Below are 15397 nucleotides of genomic sequence, written 5' to 3' on the forward strand. Positions count from 1 at the left end.
CCTCAGCCAAATGATTCTAAAATGAATGCCTATTTACTCCAATTAATGTCAAGACAGAAAGGCCTTCATTCTCTGCCTCTGTCACCATGCTGCTGCTGGGAATACAAAGTGATGTGTTGCTACTGTAACCTTGTTACAGCAGATATGTGTTTTACTGATCTGTCACATGTTATATACTGGACACCCATTACAGGCCAACATGTTCAACATTGGGGAACGTTAGGAATGAGATTGATGACATGCTTGATCACAAACCTACTGAAACATTCACAGGTATCACGAAGATATGTACAGATTTGAGTAGCCACCTAGCTGGATTTAGAGCGAGACTCACCTTTACAGCACTTACATTGCCATTTTTCACTCTTAACAATAAGCACATATCCGTTGAAGCAACTTTTCTCTGCTTTCTATTTCTATCGATTGTTAACACCTTTTACATTTGTTTAGGAACAGGAGGGGAGGCCAATCAGCCCCTCGAACCTGCTCCGCCATTCAATTAGATCAATGATGATCTGCACCTCAACTCCATTTACCCACCTATGCCCCATATCCCTTGATACCTATTATGTCCGTGTGTAATTGAGACATGGACTGCAGGAGTTGGTTATAACAGGTCTTTACTGAGTGGAGACAAATGGGAACTACTATGCAAAGTTACTACACAGGCTTATATACAGGGGTGGTCACTACTGGTACTGCAGTATACAGGGGCTGCAGAATATAGTTCCTTCTGCAAAGTACATACACTACAATTCCTCCCCTTTTAGCTAAACAGTACATAACATTCGATTAATAATTAAATAACATTTACAATTACAGTTGCTAGATACATTAGCTGAAGTTAAGCAATTATAAGTTCAGTCTTTGAGGAGGCTTCCTGATTCTGTCTGGATAACGCCTCTTTGGGGTATCAGGTTCTTCTGGCAAAGTTGATTTGGGATCAACATCATTGTTTGGTTCGTCTGCTTCCAATATCACCGATTCTGAGGTAGATGCAATTGGTACTTCGGTTTCATCACCAGGTGTATCGGATCGTGGTGTGGAATTGACGTTTTCCAGTGACTCTAGAATCTGGTCAGCATGGCGTCTTACAATGCTCTCTCCAACGTCCACGGTATACATGAGAGGTCCTTGCCGTGTACAGATCGTTCCTGGCTGCCATTTCTCTGTGCGGTAGTCCCGGGCCAAAACTGGTTGACCTATCTTAAAACTCCTGGTCGGCCTTTCATTCATATTCTGAAACTGCCTGTTCTCCACATCTCTTCGGACGTTTGGCTTAACCAAATCCAAGCGGCATCGTAGTCTTCGATTGAAGAACATCATGGCTGGAGTTTGGTTGGTAACCGCATGTGTCGCATTCCGGTAGGCAAACAAGAAGTTATCCACCTTGTGTTGTAGGGGTATGTCTTCATTACACATTGCCTTGATAGCCTTCTTGAATGTTTGAACGAACCTCTCAGCCAATCCATTGGTGGCTGAATGATATGGGGCGGATGTGTAATGCTTAACACCATTGTTCTTTAAGAACCTCCGGAACTCTTCAGACACAAACTGTGGTCCATTGTCGGAGCAAATCTGTTCAGGCAGCCCATTTCTGGCGAATATGGTTCGTAAGACTGATAGTTTTTTCTGTGGTGGTTGAGGACATTATTACCTCTGGCCACTTTGTGCATCCACCGCAATTAAAAACATCGAGTCCATAAATGGACCAGCAAAATCAATGTGCACCCTTTGCCATGGAGATGAGGGCCACTCCCATGGATGTAGAGGGGCTTGTGGTGGGGCGTTTTGGACCTTCTGGCATCCTGTACAGCTCTTGGTCATCTCTTCGATTTCTCTATCGATTCCCGGCCACCACACAAATGCTCTGGCTAAGTTCTCCATTTTTACTCCTCCCAGATGACCCTCCATTGAGCACTCTATCCTTCAATTTGGGTGGAATTACTACTCTGGATCCACACATCAAGGTTCCTCTGCATACTGACAGCTGTTCTCTTCTCGGCAAGAATGCTGGCAACAGTGGTTCGCCATGTGCTGGCCATCCCTTCACCGTTAAATCATAGACCCAGGGGAGTGTTGGGTCATTTCGTGTTTCCTTTTCTATGTTTGCATTCGTCACAGGGAGACATTCGACTATGGTAGAGTGGAATATCTCCACTGGATCCACTGCAGGTGCTTCTTCCACCGTCGGCAACGGTAGGCGCGACAATCCATCAGCATTCCTATGCTGTTTGGTTCCTTTGTACTCGATATCATATTGGTGTGCCCCTAGGAAAAGGGACCACCCCTGTAGCCGTTGTGCTGTCATTATCGGGACGCCCTTCTGAGGGTTGAAAATGGAGACAAGAGGTTGATGATCAGTTAGTAGAGTAAATTTCTGACCGTGCAGGTAGTGATTGAACTTCTTCACCCCCCACACCAGGCTGAGGGCCTCTGTCAATCTGGGCGTAGTTACGCTCGGCTGAAGTTAACGAGTGTGACGCAAAAGCTATCGGCCTCTCTGAACCATCAAGGAATTTATGTGACAGTATCGCTCCAATGCCGTAGGGAGATGCATCACACGCCAGTCTTATCGGTAGTGATGGGTTGTAGTGAGCCAATACTTCTCTTGAAGTGATTAGGTCTTTACTCTTCTGAAAGGCCCGCTTACATTCATCGCTCCATTTCCATGCTACTCCAGTTTGTAGTAGGGCGTTCAGTGGGTGCAGAATTGTGGACAAATTCGGCAAAAACTTATGGTAGTAATTCACCAATCCGAGGAATGACCTCAGTTGCGACACATTTTCAGGCGCTGGAGCCTTAACTACCGCTTCAATTTTGTCAGGGGACTTATGTAACTCCTCTTCATCAATCACGTGGCCACAATACGATATCTGTTTCTTAAAAAACTCGCACTTGGGGCGGTTGGCTCGTAGCCCTTGTTCTCTTCGTCTAGTGAGCACCTGCTCTAGGTTGGCAAGGTGTTCACTGTCATCTTCACCTGTCACTAGGATGTCGTCCAAGTAACACTGAGTCCCCGGAATCCCTTGCAGGACTTGTTCCATCGCTCTTTGCCATATCGCTGGAGCTGATGCTACTCTGAATACCAGTCGATTATACTGGTAAAGACCTTTGAGAGTGTTTATCGTGAGATACTTCCTAGAGGATTCTTCAACCTCCATCTGCAAATATGCTTGTGCTAGGTCAATTTTTGTAAAACGCTTCCCTCCAGATAGTGAGGCGAAAATATCTTCTATCCTCGGGAGAGGATATTTTACTGTGTGAAGGACTGGGTTCACCGTCACCTTGAAGTCCCCACAGATGCGAACCTTCCTTGGCTCCTCAGACTTATTGTTTAACGTTTTCTTCATGACAGGAACGATGGGTGTCGCCCACTCGCCCCAGTCTACCTTAGATAACACGCCTGCATTCTCCAGATTCTCCAGCTCTGCCTCGACGGCTGGGCGAATTGCATATGGTACCGGTCTTGCTTTGAAAAACTTGGGAATTGCATTCTCTTCTATTTTTATCGAGGCGGTTACACCTTTAAGAGTTCCCAGTTCTTGTTGAAATACCTCTTTGGCGTTAGCTAAGATTTTTGACAATCGTCCAGGTGTGACGTCGTCATCTTTTTTACCAGCCACCGTCAGTGCCTGAATGGAGTGCCAGTCTAAACTTACCTTTCTGATCCATTCACGTCCCAATAACGGTGGTCCACCATCTTGCAGTATGTACAGATACAATTTCTGTATTTCCTTGCCGTTGTATTCGACAGGCACCCTTATTTTCCCTCTGGGGTATACTTTTTACCCCGTATATGTCTTTAAGACAATGGATGTCTCTTTCAAGGGTATGTGTGAGAATAGCCGCTCGTAGTCTTGTCGATTCATGACGGTCAGGGCTGCTCCAATTCCATTTTGACTTGGGACCCTGCTATCGTGAGGGTGACCCAAATGGTTCGGTGATCCTCTTTTGCGATTACGTTGTGAAGTTTGAGACAGTTTAGTCTCTTGTTCCCGGATTCACTATCGCTCACCTGGTCTTTGGAACTACTGTCCGTCATCTTTTGTACTTTCCTGTACTGTTCCTTAGTAGCCTTTTTGTTGTCGTTAGTCTTCTTCCCAGACCTGCAAACTCGTGCAATGTGTCCCATCTTTCCGCATTGCCTGCATATTTTGTCCTTGGACCAGCAGTCCTTCTGGTCATGGGTTGTTCTGCTGCAGCGATAACATTTTTCAAATCCCCATGTCATTTCGTGACTGCCGTATTCCTGTGGCTTTTGCTGTATTTCCGCAGCTCCCCTTGCTGCTGCTTCGTACGATACTGCCACGCTGAAAGCCTTATCTAGCGTCAGCTCTTTCTCGGAGAGTAACCTCTTCTGGGTTCCTTCACTCAGGAGTCCACAGACAAATTTGTCCCGTAGGGTATCTGCCAGTCCTGCTCCGAACTGGCAGTGCTGATAGCTTGCGTAGTTCCGTAAGGTAATCAGCATTGCTCTCATCTTTATGCTGATTTCTCCTGTGGAATTTAAATCTTTCTGCTATCAGCAGCGGTGTAGGATTTAGGTGTTCCTGTAGGATATCAACAATTTCGTTAAAACTCTTCGCCATCGGTTTGGCTGGAGTAATCAGGTTCCGCAATAGGCCGTACGTTCTTGCGCCCATTAAGTTTAGTAGTACCGATGCCTTTTTCTCATCGGCTACTTCGTTTGCCTCGCAATATACTTCGACTCTTTCCACATACGTGGTCCAGTCTTCTATTGCATTATCGAAGGCAGTGATATTGCCAGTCTTCGGCATCTTGGAAATCTAAGATGTCGCCTCCCGCGCTTTGCCTTCTTCCCCGATTTAACAAAATGGCGCCTCCCGCGCTTTCCGTCTTCCCTGCTGCTGCTAGCACTGTTGCTGGCGTTTTATGCCTTGATGGCGACGCCCTATGGTCTTCGCGCACTTCCCCCCGCGCTGCTGCTAACGCCGCTCTCCGCGGTTCCTGTGGCAAACTGCAGCTCCTCGCGGCTTTCTGCGCTTCTACTTTCTTTTATTTCCCCGTCGTCGGAGCAACCCTGCGGGACACTTTCCTCCCTCTTCTTGGGTCTGTACGCTGCCCGGCTTTGTAGCACCGGCCGCGCCCTGTGTGCTCCACCCTCTCTCTCTCTCTCTCTCCTCTTCCCGACAACGCTGCTCGGCCCCGTTGAAAAGCCACCTGATCGAGCTCTAGCCCGCCACAGCCCAGGAAGGATCAGTGTACTACCTGCCACCAGCCCGATTAGCTGGAACACCATCGACAGGATAACCAAGCCCCGCTCTCGACAGCCTCTCCTGCAAATCTTCAACTCCGATGAATCAGAGGTGGTTGCCCACGGTCGACGCCCGTTTCTTCTGTTTGTTTTATTTTTGTTTTTTTTCTTTCTTCCTTCTGGCCTCGACCTCTGGCAACTTCGCTTCAGGGATGGATCCCCATGAGGTGGTGCAGACTGTAGGTAAGTTTGGATCTGCTCGTCGCCAGTATTATGTCCGTGTGTAATTGAGACACTGACTGCAGGAGTTGGTTATAACAGGTCTTTACTGAGTGGAGACAAACGGGAACTACTATGCAAAGTTACTACACAGGCTTATATACCGGGGTGGTCACTACTGGTACTACAGTATACAGGGGCTGCAGAATATAGTTCCTTCTGCAACGTACATACACTACAATACCCTTACCCAAAAAAAATCTTATCGATCTCAGCCTTGAAAGCTCCGATTGTCCCCCAGCACCCACACCCTTTTGGGGGGAGAGAGTTCCAGTTTTCCACTACCTTTTGTGTGAAAAAGTGCTTCCTGATCTCAGTCCTGAATGACCTAGCTCTAATTTTAAGGTCATGCCCCCTTGTTCTGGACTCCCCCACCAGAGGAAATTGTTTTTCTCTCTCTCCCCTATCAAATCCTTTAATCATCTTAAGCACCTCAATTAGATCACCCCCAAAACTTCTATATTCAAGCGGATACAAGCCTAGTCTATGCAAAATGTCCTCATAATTTGACGTTCTAAACCCCAGTATCATTGAGTCTACGCATTCTTTATAAAAATCGACCTGCTCCCCCCCCCCCCCCCACCCGACCTTGGATTCCTCAGTGTTGAGAGGGGAGCTTATATAGGTACGTACAATGCCAAGTGGAATGGGAAAGAAGGGCATGGGTACAAAGGAAAAGTTCAGTACTGATGTCAGGAATGGTGTCCCTGCTAGGCCAAGGGCTCTAGCGCCATTCAAGAGATGCCTGGCTGTCGTGATGGGGTCTTTCAACGGAAAAACCAGCTAGCTGGGCTGAATGGCTACCCGAATTTGTATATATCTTTGTGATACCTGTGAATTTTGCAGTAGGTTTGTAATCAAGCACGCCATCAATCTTAATCCTAACGTTCCCCAATGCTGACAGGGGGGAAAAGAAAGGCACCCTTTTGATTTTAAACCTTCTTGTCTTGCCGCAGGAGGTCAACCAAAGAGTCTCTGTCTCCCCCTTAAAACTGCACAAGTTAGAAAAAAAAAGTAGTTAAAACTTGCATTTATACAGTGCCTTTCATGCTTTTGGTTTGTCTCAAAGCACTTTACAGCCTATGAAGTTATTTTGCAGTGTACTCACTGTTGTAATGTAGGAAATGTGGCAGCCAATTTGTGCACAGCAAGCTCCCACAAACAGCAATGTGATAATGACCAGATCACCTGTTTTAGTGATATTGGTTGAGGGATAAATATTGGCCAGGACACCGAGGAGAACTCCCCTGTTGTTCTTCCAATAGTGGCCGTGGGATCTTTTACATCCACCCACGAGGGCAGACAGGGCCTCGGTTTAATGTTTCATTTGAGACGGCAAGGCCGACAGTGCAGCACTCCCTCAGTACTGCACTGGAGTGTCAGCCTGGATTATGTGCTCGTGTCTCTGGAGTGGGGTTTGAACCCACGACCTTCTGACGCAGAGGCGAGAGTGCTACCAACTATGCAGATCATATCGTTTGACACACGCACGAACACACACGCACGAACACACACAGCACACACACACACAACCCCACACACACCCCACCCACCGTAGGATTGCCTGTTGAGACTCGAAGTCTAGATTCAGATGCTAAAGAATGACGGAGGTACTGGAGAGCTGCCAGTAGCCCAGCACAAAGAAATGTCTTCAGCAGAAGAGGGGAGAACAAAGCAGGCCACCAACATTTTAAGGCAGAAAAGAGGGTGAGACAGGGTAACTGGGAGACCCCAGTAAATATGTGGCCTCTCCCTGGGTAATATTTACCAGTGGAGCACCGTTCCTCTTTCAGCACATTTGTTCATTAACTGTGCACGTTAAAGTATAATCTGTAGCCTCAAGACATTAGCAGAGTCTGATGTCAGATCCCCCCAGGACATAAGGAGAGATCAGATAGACGCAGATGTTTTCTGATAACTCTCATGTGCTGTCAGTTAACATCTCAGAGCTCATTTCCTGGATGTTACTTTGAAAATGTCAGGATGTTTTCTCATCTGTACCAAGAGATCAAGAGGACCCATCAGCCAAGGGGCCATGTTGTTTACATAGCTTACTATCTGTGTACAGAAAAGATTCTCAATTGTGACTTTTACTGGTTCACACTAAGTGTGCGTTTCTTAAAAAAGGAAACTAAAGGGCAACTTTACTTTAACGACAGGTTATTTTCTGGCCTGCTTTGAGCCATCTCCACCCCTCTACCTCATTATCGCTCTTCAGTGTTACAAACTAGTTTGTAAAGAATGAGTGATCTGTTCTCAAACTCTGCTGGGAGCTGTAGAGAACTGGTGTTGGGGGGTGGGTGACTTTAGGACTCTGCTGGGAGCTGGTGTTGGGGGATGGGTGGCTTCAGGACTCTGCTGGGAGCTGTAGGGAATTGGTGTTGGGTGACCTGTTCTCAGGACTCTTGGGAAATGTCTGGCAGTGTGAGCTGAGCATGGGTTGGCTGCGCTTTGACCTGCCCCTAGACAAGTGCCAGTTCGGAATACGAATCGGGGAGTGAAATTGGTCTTGGGCAGAAGCTCATAAAAAGTCAACGGAAAAGAATCAGGTGGAGTTTAGTACGTGTGGCCGATTTGCAATCTCTCGTTCTGCTCTACCAAATGAGACCAAGCTCACCCCTGCCAAGTGGGAGGTCGGCACTCAGGCTTCCTACAAGCCCTACAGCCACTGGCCTGTCTTAATCCTGGGACACTGAACATAAGGCAACATATTGAAAGGGCAACTTTAGAATACCCTGGGGGTGCCTTCATGTTGTTGAGATACCGCGGCAAACGTGGGAGTCGAGACCAGAGTTAGTGAAACACAACTGCTTTAATCAACCTCATGGCAAAGAGGAACTGGAAAAGCCCGCGCAACCACTTAAATACTCCCCAGACAGGAAGTGCTCCCGGCAGCCTGTCCCTGCGGAAAACAAGTTGCTGGAGGAGAGGGCCCCCGGCTTGGGGCGGCTGCTTAAACTGTCCGTGCCGCCGTGAGCGGATTATGTCCAGTGGTGGCGTGTCGCCACAGGGCTCCCCCCAGAATCCGCTTAGGAGGAGTGGACGAGTCGTGACGGTGGTCTAATGGTTCTGCCGGAGCGGACGCCGGTCTAGTTGGTGGAGCTGGGCGGTTCGCCGCCTGCTGTGCTGGCTTGCTGGCGGGACGGCCTCTAGTTGGAGGTCGGGCCACGGGGACCTGTTCCCCTGGTTCTGTGTGTGCTGGTTTGAGCCGGTCGATGGAGACTGTGTCGACCCTGTCGCCGAGTCGCAGCTTGAAAACCTTGTCCCCAGTTTGTAGTACCTCGTACGGTCTGTCGTACGGGGGACGCAGGGGTGCGCGTCGTGTCGCACGAAGACGAAGCGTGCCTGCGAGTTCGCCATGTCGGTTGACCGGAAATGGGGCGAACTGTTGAGCGGAAGAGAAAGAGTTGAGCCGCTGCTGTTCGGCCGACCAAGGCGTGGTAGCCTCGGAAGGAATTCGCCTGGGACGCGCAGCGGTTGTCCGTAGACTAACTCCGCTGCCGAGGACTGGAGGTCTTCTTTGACCGCGGTGCGTAGGCCTAGTAGTACCCACGGTAGGCGGTCAGTCCAGGTACTGTCCTGCAGGCTGGCGCGGAGTGAGGCCTTGAGTGACCGGTGGAAGCGTTCACAAAGCCCGTTGGCCTGCGGGTGGTATGCCGTGGTTCGGTGGAGCGTCACCCCGAGGTTGCGTGCTGTGGCCGTCCAGAGTTCGGAGGTGAACTGGGCGCCTCTGTCGGAGGTTATGTCAGCTGGTACGCCGAACCTTGCGACCCCAGGTGTTAACGAACGCCCTGGCGATGTCGGCTGTGGTGGTGGAGGGCAGCGGCACTGCCTCAGGCCAGCGTGTGTAGCGGTCGACCACAGTGAGGAGATAAGTTTGGCCTTGCGATGGCGGCAGAGGACCGACTATGTCGACGTGTATGTGGTCGAAGCGGAGGCTGGGTACCTCGAAGTCTCCCAGGGGTGCTTTTGTGTGTAGCTGTACCTTAGCCCGTTGGCAGGCGAGGCAGGAGGTGTCCCAAGTCCGAACATCTCTGCTGAGGCCGCGCCAGACGAAACGCTGGGAGAGGAGTTTGACGGATGCGCGGGCACCCGGATGGGAGAGCGCGTGTAGCACGAAGATGCGGTGGCGCCAGGTTGCAGGGACGACCGGCCTGGGTTGGCCGAGTGAGATGTCGCAAGTGACTGCCGTGGCTTCGGGCCCGTGCGTGACCTTGGCTAGGCGTAGCCCTGGCAGGCTGGTAGCCGCCGAGAGGAGGTCTGGGTCCGTGAGCTGGGCCGCTGCTAGTTGCGCGTAGTCGACCGCGAGGTGATTCGTGCAGATGGCGGGACGGGAAAGGCAGTCGGCGACAACGTTGTCTCTACCGGAGACGTGCTGGATGTCCGTAGTAAACTCGGACACGGCCGCGAGCTGGCGTTGCTGCCTAGCGGACCAGGGTTCGGTGTGCTTGGCCATCGCGTATGTGAGCGGCTTGTGGTCCACGTACGCGGTGAAGGGGCGGCCCTCCAGGAGGAACCTGAAATGGCGGACCGACAGGTGGAGCGCGAGAAGCTCGCGGTCGAAAGTAGAGTATTTGACCTCGGGGGGGCGCAGTTGGCGGCTGTAGAAGGCAAGTGGTTGCCACGCGCCATTGACCCACTGCTCGAACACGGCTTCGACTGCGTGGTCGGAGGTGTCGGTGGTGAGCGCGACCCGGGCATCGGCCCTCGGGTGCGCGAGCAGGGTGGCGTCGGCGAGCGCGTTTTTGGTGGCGTCGAAGGCGGCTGACGTGTCAGTGGTCCAGGCTACGGCCATCTTGCCGGATTTACCTCGGAGGGAGTCGTATAGGGGCTTCATGAGGGCTGCAGCGCTGGGGATGAACCTGTTGTAGAAGTTCACCATCCCGAGGAACTCCTGGAGGCCCTTGATGGTTTTGGGGCGGGGGAATTGCTGGACGGCCTGCACCTTGTTGGGCAGGGGGACGGCCCCAGCAGGGGTGATGTGGTGACCGAGGAAATTGATCTCGGTTAGGCCGAATTGGCACTTCGCCGGGCTGAGGATGAGCCCGTGTTGGGCTAGGTGCCCGAACAGGATGCAAATGTGTTCGAGGTGTTCCTGTTGGGAGGAGCTGGCCACGAAAATGTCGTCTAGATAGACGAATAGGAAGTTCAGATCCCGGAGGACTGAGTCCATAAGGCGCTGGAAAGCCTGGGCTGCATTCTTGAGGCCGAAGGGCATCCTCAGGAACTCGAACAGGCCGAATGGGGTAAATGCACCAGGGATGGGGGCCATAGTGTTGATGTCGACGAGGCGGTGCCTCGGAATGTCGACAAGGAGGCCGTGGGCGCGTAGGAAGTCTGCGCCGATGAGTGGGCAGAGGACCCTGGCTGTGAGGAACTCCCAGCGGTAGCGGCGGCCTGCGAGGTCGAGCGTGACCATGCGGGTGCCATATGTGCGGATGTCAGAGCCATTGGCTGCGGCCAGCGTGATACCCCGTGCGCCGCGTTGTATTTCGAGGGCGGAGGCGGGGGTGGTGCTGTGCTGGGCCCCTGTCGCACAGAAATCGGCGGTTGGTGCTGTAGTCGGTGACGTACAGTAGAGGCCCCTTTTGCCCCGTGGCCATCGTGGGGGCCGGTGCGGGGGGGGGGGCGGCGTTTTGAAAGTGCACTGTGGCGTGCAGCGTTGGGCCCTAGTGCCAAAACTGGTGTGGTAGTAGCAGTGACCCGGAGTGGTAGTGCGGTCGGGCCTAGTGGGCCGGGAAGACCACGTGGTCGTTGCCGTGAGGTCAGGCGCGACGTCGCGGGCGGACTGCGCAGAGAGCAGCCGGTCGGCCATCTCATTCAGGTCCGTAGAGCCAGATTCCACAATGAGCGGGCGGATGCTGGCGGGGAGCTGCCGAATGAAAAGCGTGCGAAAGAGGGCGCCGGGGTTTTTGTCGTCCGAGGGGGACAGCATGTGGGAAAGCAGATCCGATGGTGAAGCGTCACCAAGGCCGGGGAGGTCGAGGAGTTGGCAGTTGCGCTGGTAAGAGGACGTTTGAAATTTTTTAAGGAGCGCAGCCTTCAGATGTTCGTACTTGCCTTCCGCTGGTGGCGCCTGCAGCGCTGCCCAAACCTTGGGGACTGTGGCGTAGGTGAGAGAGGAGACGAGGTAGTCGTACTTCGTGGCGTCGACTGTAATGTGTTTCAGCCGGAATCTGGACTCGGCTTGAACAAACCAGGCTTCGGCCAGATTCTCCCAAAAGTCCGGTAGTTTAACCGTGACTGCGTTTGTATCCGCCATGCTAGCTTAGGATTCGTCCTGAGCATCGGGGTCACCAGTGTTGAGATACCGCGACAAACGTGGGAGTCGAGACCAGAGTTAGTGAAACACAACTGCTTTAATCAACCTCATGGCAAAGAGGAACTGGAAAAGCCCGCGCAACCACTGAAATACTCCCCAGACAGGAAGTGCTCCCGGCAGCCTGTCCCTGCGGGAAACAAGTTGCTGGAGGAGAGGGCTGGGGGCGTCTGCTTAAACTGTCCATGCCGCCGTGAGCGGATTATGTCCAGTGGTGGCGTGTCGCCACAATGTAATGATTTTACAAGTTCCAAGCACCAGAGGCACCAATGGATTAGAGTGAGCAATCCTCTCCTGTGAGGAGCGGTCAGCTGTGCTGTACTTTGCACCACTGGATGGAGCTCTCTGCTTTGCATTTTTTCATGAACATTTAGCAGCGTACAGACCTAGGTGATTCAGAGTGGACTTTGTGCATGGTACTGGTGAGAGCCCTCGCTCTACAGTCATGCATCTTGCAATGTTAAGAAAGAAAGTCTTGCATTTCTATGGCGCCTTTCACGACCTCAGGACGTCCCAAAACGCTTTACAGCCAATGAAGTACTTTTTAACTGTTGTAATGTAGGAAACGCGGCAGCCAATTTGCATACAGCAAGTCCCACAAACAGCAATAAGATCATCTGTTTTAGTAATGTTAGTCGAGATCAGCTGGTATTTGAATATAAATTTGAGATAAGCCGTGAGTGGGGTTGTCATGCACTAATGTGGCCTTTGTTTGTCTCTATGCAGCACGATGGGCAGCCCTACTGCCACAAGCCCTGCTACGGAATCCTGTTTGGACCAAAAGGTAATAAGGGTCAAGTTAAAAGGAGACATAATGGGGTGGAATTGGTCCTGGGCAGAAGCACAAAATGGGCGATGGAGAATCGGCTGCCCGTTTTACACCTGACCCATTCTCCATTGACTTCATTGATAGAGAACAGAGCCCCCGGAGTGGGATCCAGTGATCTATGTGTAGAACGCTCATCTGACTGGAATCCAGTGATCTATGTGTAGAACACTCTCTCCTCTGACTGGGATCTTTTGTTCTATTGCCAGAGTTCCTAAGCTACCTTGCAGGGCTTAGGGCCGAGGCAGCTGAAGGCACGGCCGCCAATGGTGGCGAAGGAAGTGGGGGATCCACAAGCGGCCAGAATTGGAGGCGCGCAGAGATCTTGAGTTATGGGGCTGGAGGAGGTTACAGAGATAGGGAGGGGCGAAGCCATGGAGGAATTTGAGCACAACTCATTTCAAGTAGGACTGCAGGGTTTTTCAGCAGTTAGCACCTGTATAGCAATGAATCTTCCTCAATTTCCATCTCCCATGTCATTTCCTTCCTGTCATTACAGGGGTCAATACTGGAGTTGTCGGGAGCTACATCTACGAGAAGAATGAGACTGCTGGGGGCCAGTGATGGGATTTACCTGACTCTGGGAGATTCCAAGTCCAACGTTGTGCTGTTTTGCCATTGCTAATGCAAAGCGCAGACACTGTATTCACCATAACACACAGTAATAATAGTTTAGAAACAGAACTAGACGTGTTCGGAGTTATTAAGTGTAGTTTGAACTGTAGTGTGCTGTTGACCGACTAGTATTAAATGGGCAATTTGTGTGAACTGTCACCGGAGGGGGAGGCAGCTCTCAGTATCTGACGGTCTCCTATCACTATCTCAAATTTTAATATAGCACAGAGCTATTGAAAGCTGTTAACACCGCCGCGAATTTGCCAAAGCCAGATCTCGAACCAGAGAATGATGGTCGGGGCTGAGTCAGCACCCCTTTTAAAAGCCAAGTACCTGTTGAACTATCTTTCGAGCACTGCTGCAGTAACACCAATCCGCGAGTAACAATGTTTTGATCGCTGTATGATGTCCTTCCTGTATTATGAAGCCTTCCTGACTGTCTAATCTCATTGTCCCTCACTGTGCATCTCAATTTCTCCCCGTTGATAGGGGGCCGGGGGGTGTTCCTGTAATTACAGTGTTATATTGTGCAAAGTACATTTTAAAAATCCTGTTTTTTTTTTTAAAAAGCATCAGCAAAAAGAAGCTTCCTGTTAATCTGCATTAAAAAAAAGTTAGACGCTGTTCTGTTATCTTTTACTGATAAACTATTGCCAAACATTTCTAGACGTTTTAGTTTTATTAATTTCCTTTTCAGCAGCCAAGTTAAGTTGTGGTGCACAGATGCCAATTTATATTTTCTCCTGTCCCCTTCCTGAGGGCACTGACTCGTGTTGGGGGCACTTATAGGTGTAACCCCCTCTTGTCTCTCTCCCGGGTCACCCTAGATAGCAACTCCTGTCTGGCTAGGTCAGTTCCCTTCCGCTCACATCCAGACAAACCTTTTTAAATCAGGGGTTACTGCATTACAATATAAGGACTGAGAAAACTGGCTGGTTTCTATTCCTCTTTCCTCCTGAGATGCAGTGGGGTTTAATGTTGAGCCTCCGTAGCAGAGATCAGCGAATTGAGCACTGGCAGGGAATCGGATCACAGACTATCTCACTCTGTTGGGGAGGATTTGCGCTATGAATTATGTGGAACTAAATTGTAAACAGAGAAAATCTTCACTTTTCTAACAATTGCTAAATTAGAATCTTACAGCACAGAAGGAGGCCATTTGGCCCGTTGTGCCTGTGCCAGTTCTTTGAATAAGCTGTCCAATTTAGTCCTGCACCCCAGCTTTTTCTCCAGTACAGTAATTACTTCTCTTCAAATACATGTCCAATTGGCTTTTGAAAGTTCCAATGGAATCTGATTCCACCACCGTTTCAGGCAGTGTGTTCCCGATCATAATCGCCCTCTGATAAAATGTCTCATTTCCCCTCTAGTTCTTTTGGCAATTATTTTAAATCTCTGACCTCTGGTTGCTGACCCACTTGCCAGAGGAAATAGTTCCTCCCTACTTGCTCTATCAAAACCTTTCATTCTGAATACCTCCATTAGGTCTCCCCTTAACCTGCTCTGCTTTAAGGATAACAATCCCAGTTTCTTTAATCTCTCCACATAACTGAAGTCACTCATCCCTGGTATCATCATGGTAAACCTCCTCTGTACCCTCCCCAGGGCCTTGACATCCTTCCTAAATTGTGGCACCCAGAATTGCCCACTCCAGCTGAGGCCTAACCAGTGATGTGTAAAGGTTTAGCATGACTTCCTTGTTTTTATATTCAATGCTCCTATTTATAAAGCCAAGTATCCCATATGCTTTCTTAACTTGACCTGCCACCTTCAAGGATTTGTGAATATGCACCCCCCCAGGTCCCTCTGTTCTTGCACCCCCTCAAAATAGTGCCAATTAGATTATACTGCCTCTGTGATGTTTCTCCCAAAGTGCATCACTTTACATTAATTGCATCTGCCATGTGTCAGCCCATTTCACCAATCTGTCTATATCCTCCTGAAGTCTGCTACTATCCTACTCACTATTTACTACATTGCCAAGTTTTGTACTATCTGCAAACTTTAAAATTGTACTCCCTGTATCCCACTCCAGCTCATTTATATACACAACGAGGAAAGCAATTTTCCTAATACCGACCCCTGGAAGACCCAACTGCATACTTCTCTCCAATCAGAAAAACATCAGTTCACCATTACT

The 15397-nt window shown here is 50.1% G+C and overlaps 1 protein-coding gene across 1 annotated transcript in view; it reads left to right on the forward strand.

The window, feature by feature from the left end:
* Positions 1–13919, forward strand: part of LOC147109682 (cysteine-rich protein 2-like) — a gene marked incomplete at its 5' end in the record, with an annotated part of 40740 nt that extends 26821 nt beyond the window's left edge. Inside the window, 2 exons of the mRNA XM_086002351.1 lie at positions 12543–12600; positions 13142–13919. Of these exons, the coding sequence (XP_085858477.1) occupies positions 12543–12600; positions 13142–13206 (123 nt within the window). The remainder of the gene's footprint in view (positions 1–12542; positions 12601–13141) is intronic.
* Positions 13920–15397: the final 1478 nt, after the last annotated feature.

This window comes from Somniosus microcephalus, chromosome 12 (assembly GCF_052327205.1).
Source record: "Somniosus microcephalus isolate GS21.2 chromosome 12, FLI_Smic_1.0, whole genome shotgun sequence".
Classification (NCBI taxonomy): Eukaryota; Metazoa; Chordata; class Chondrichthyes; order Squaliformes; family Somniosidae; genus Somniosus; species Somniosus microcephalus.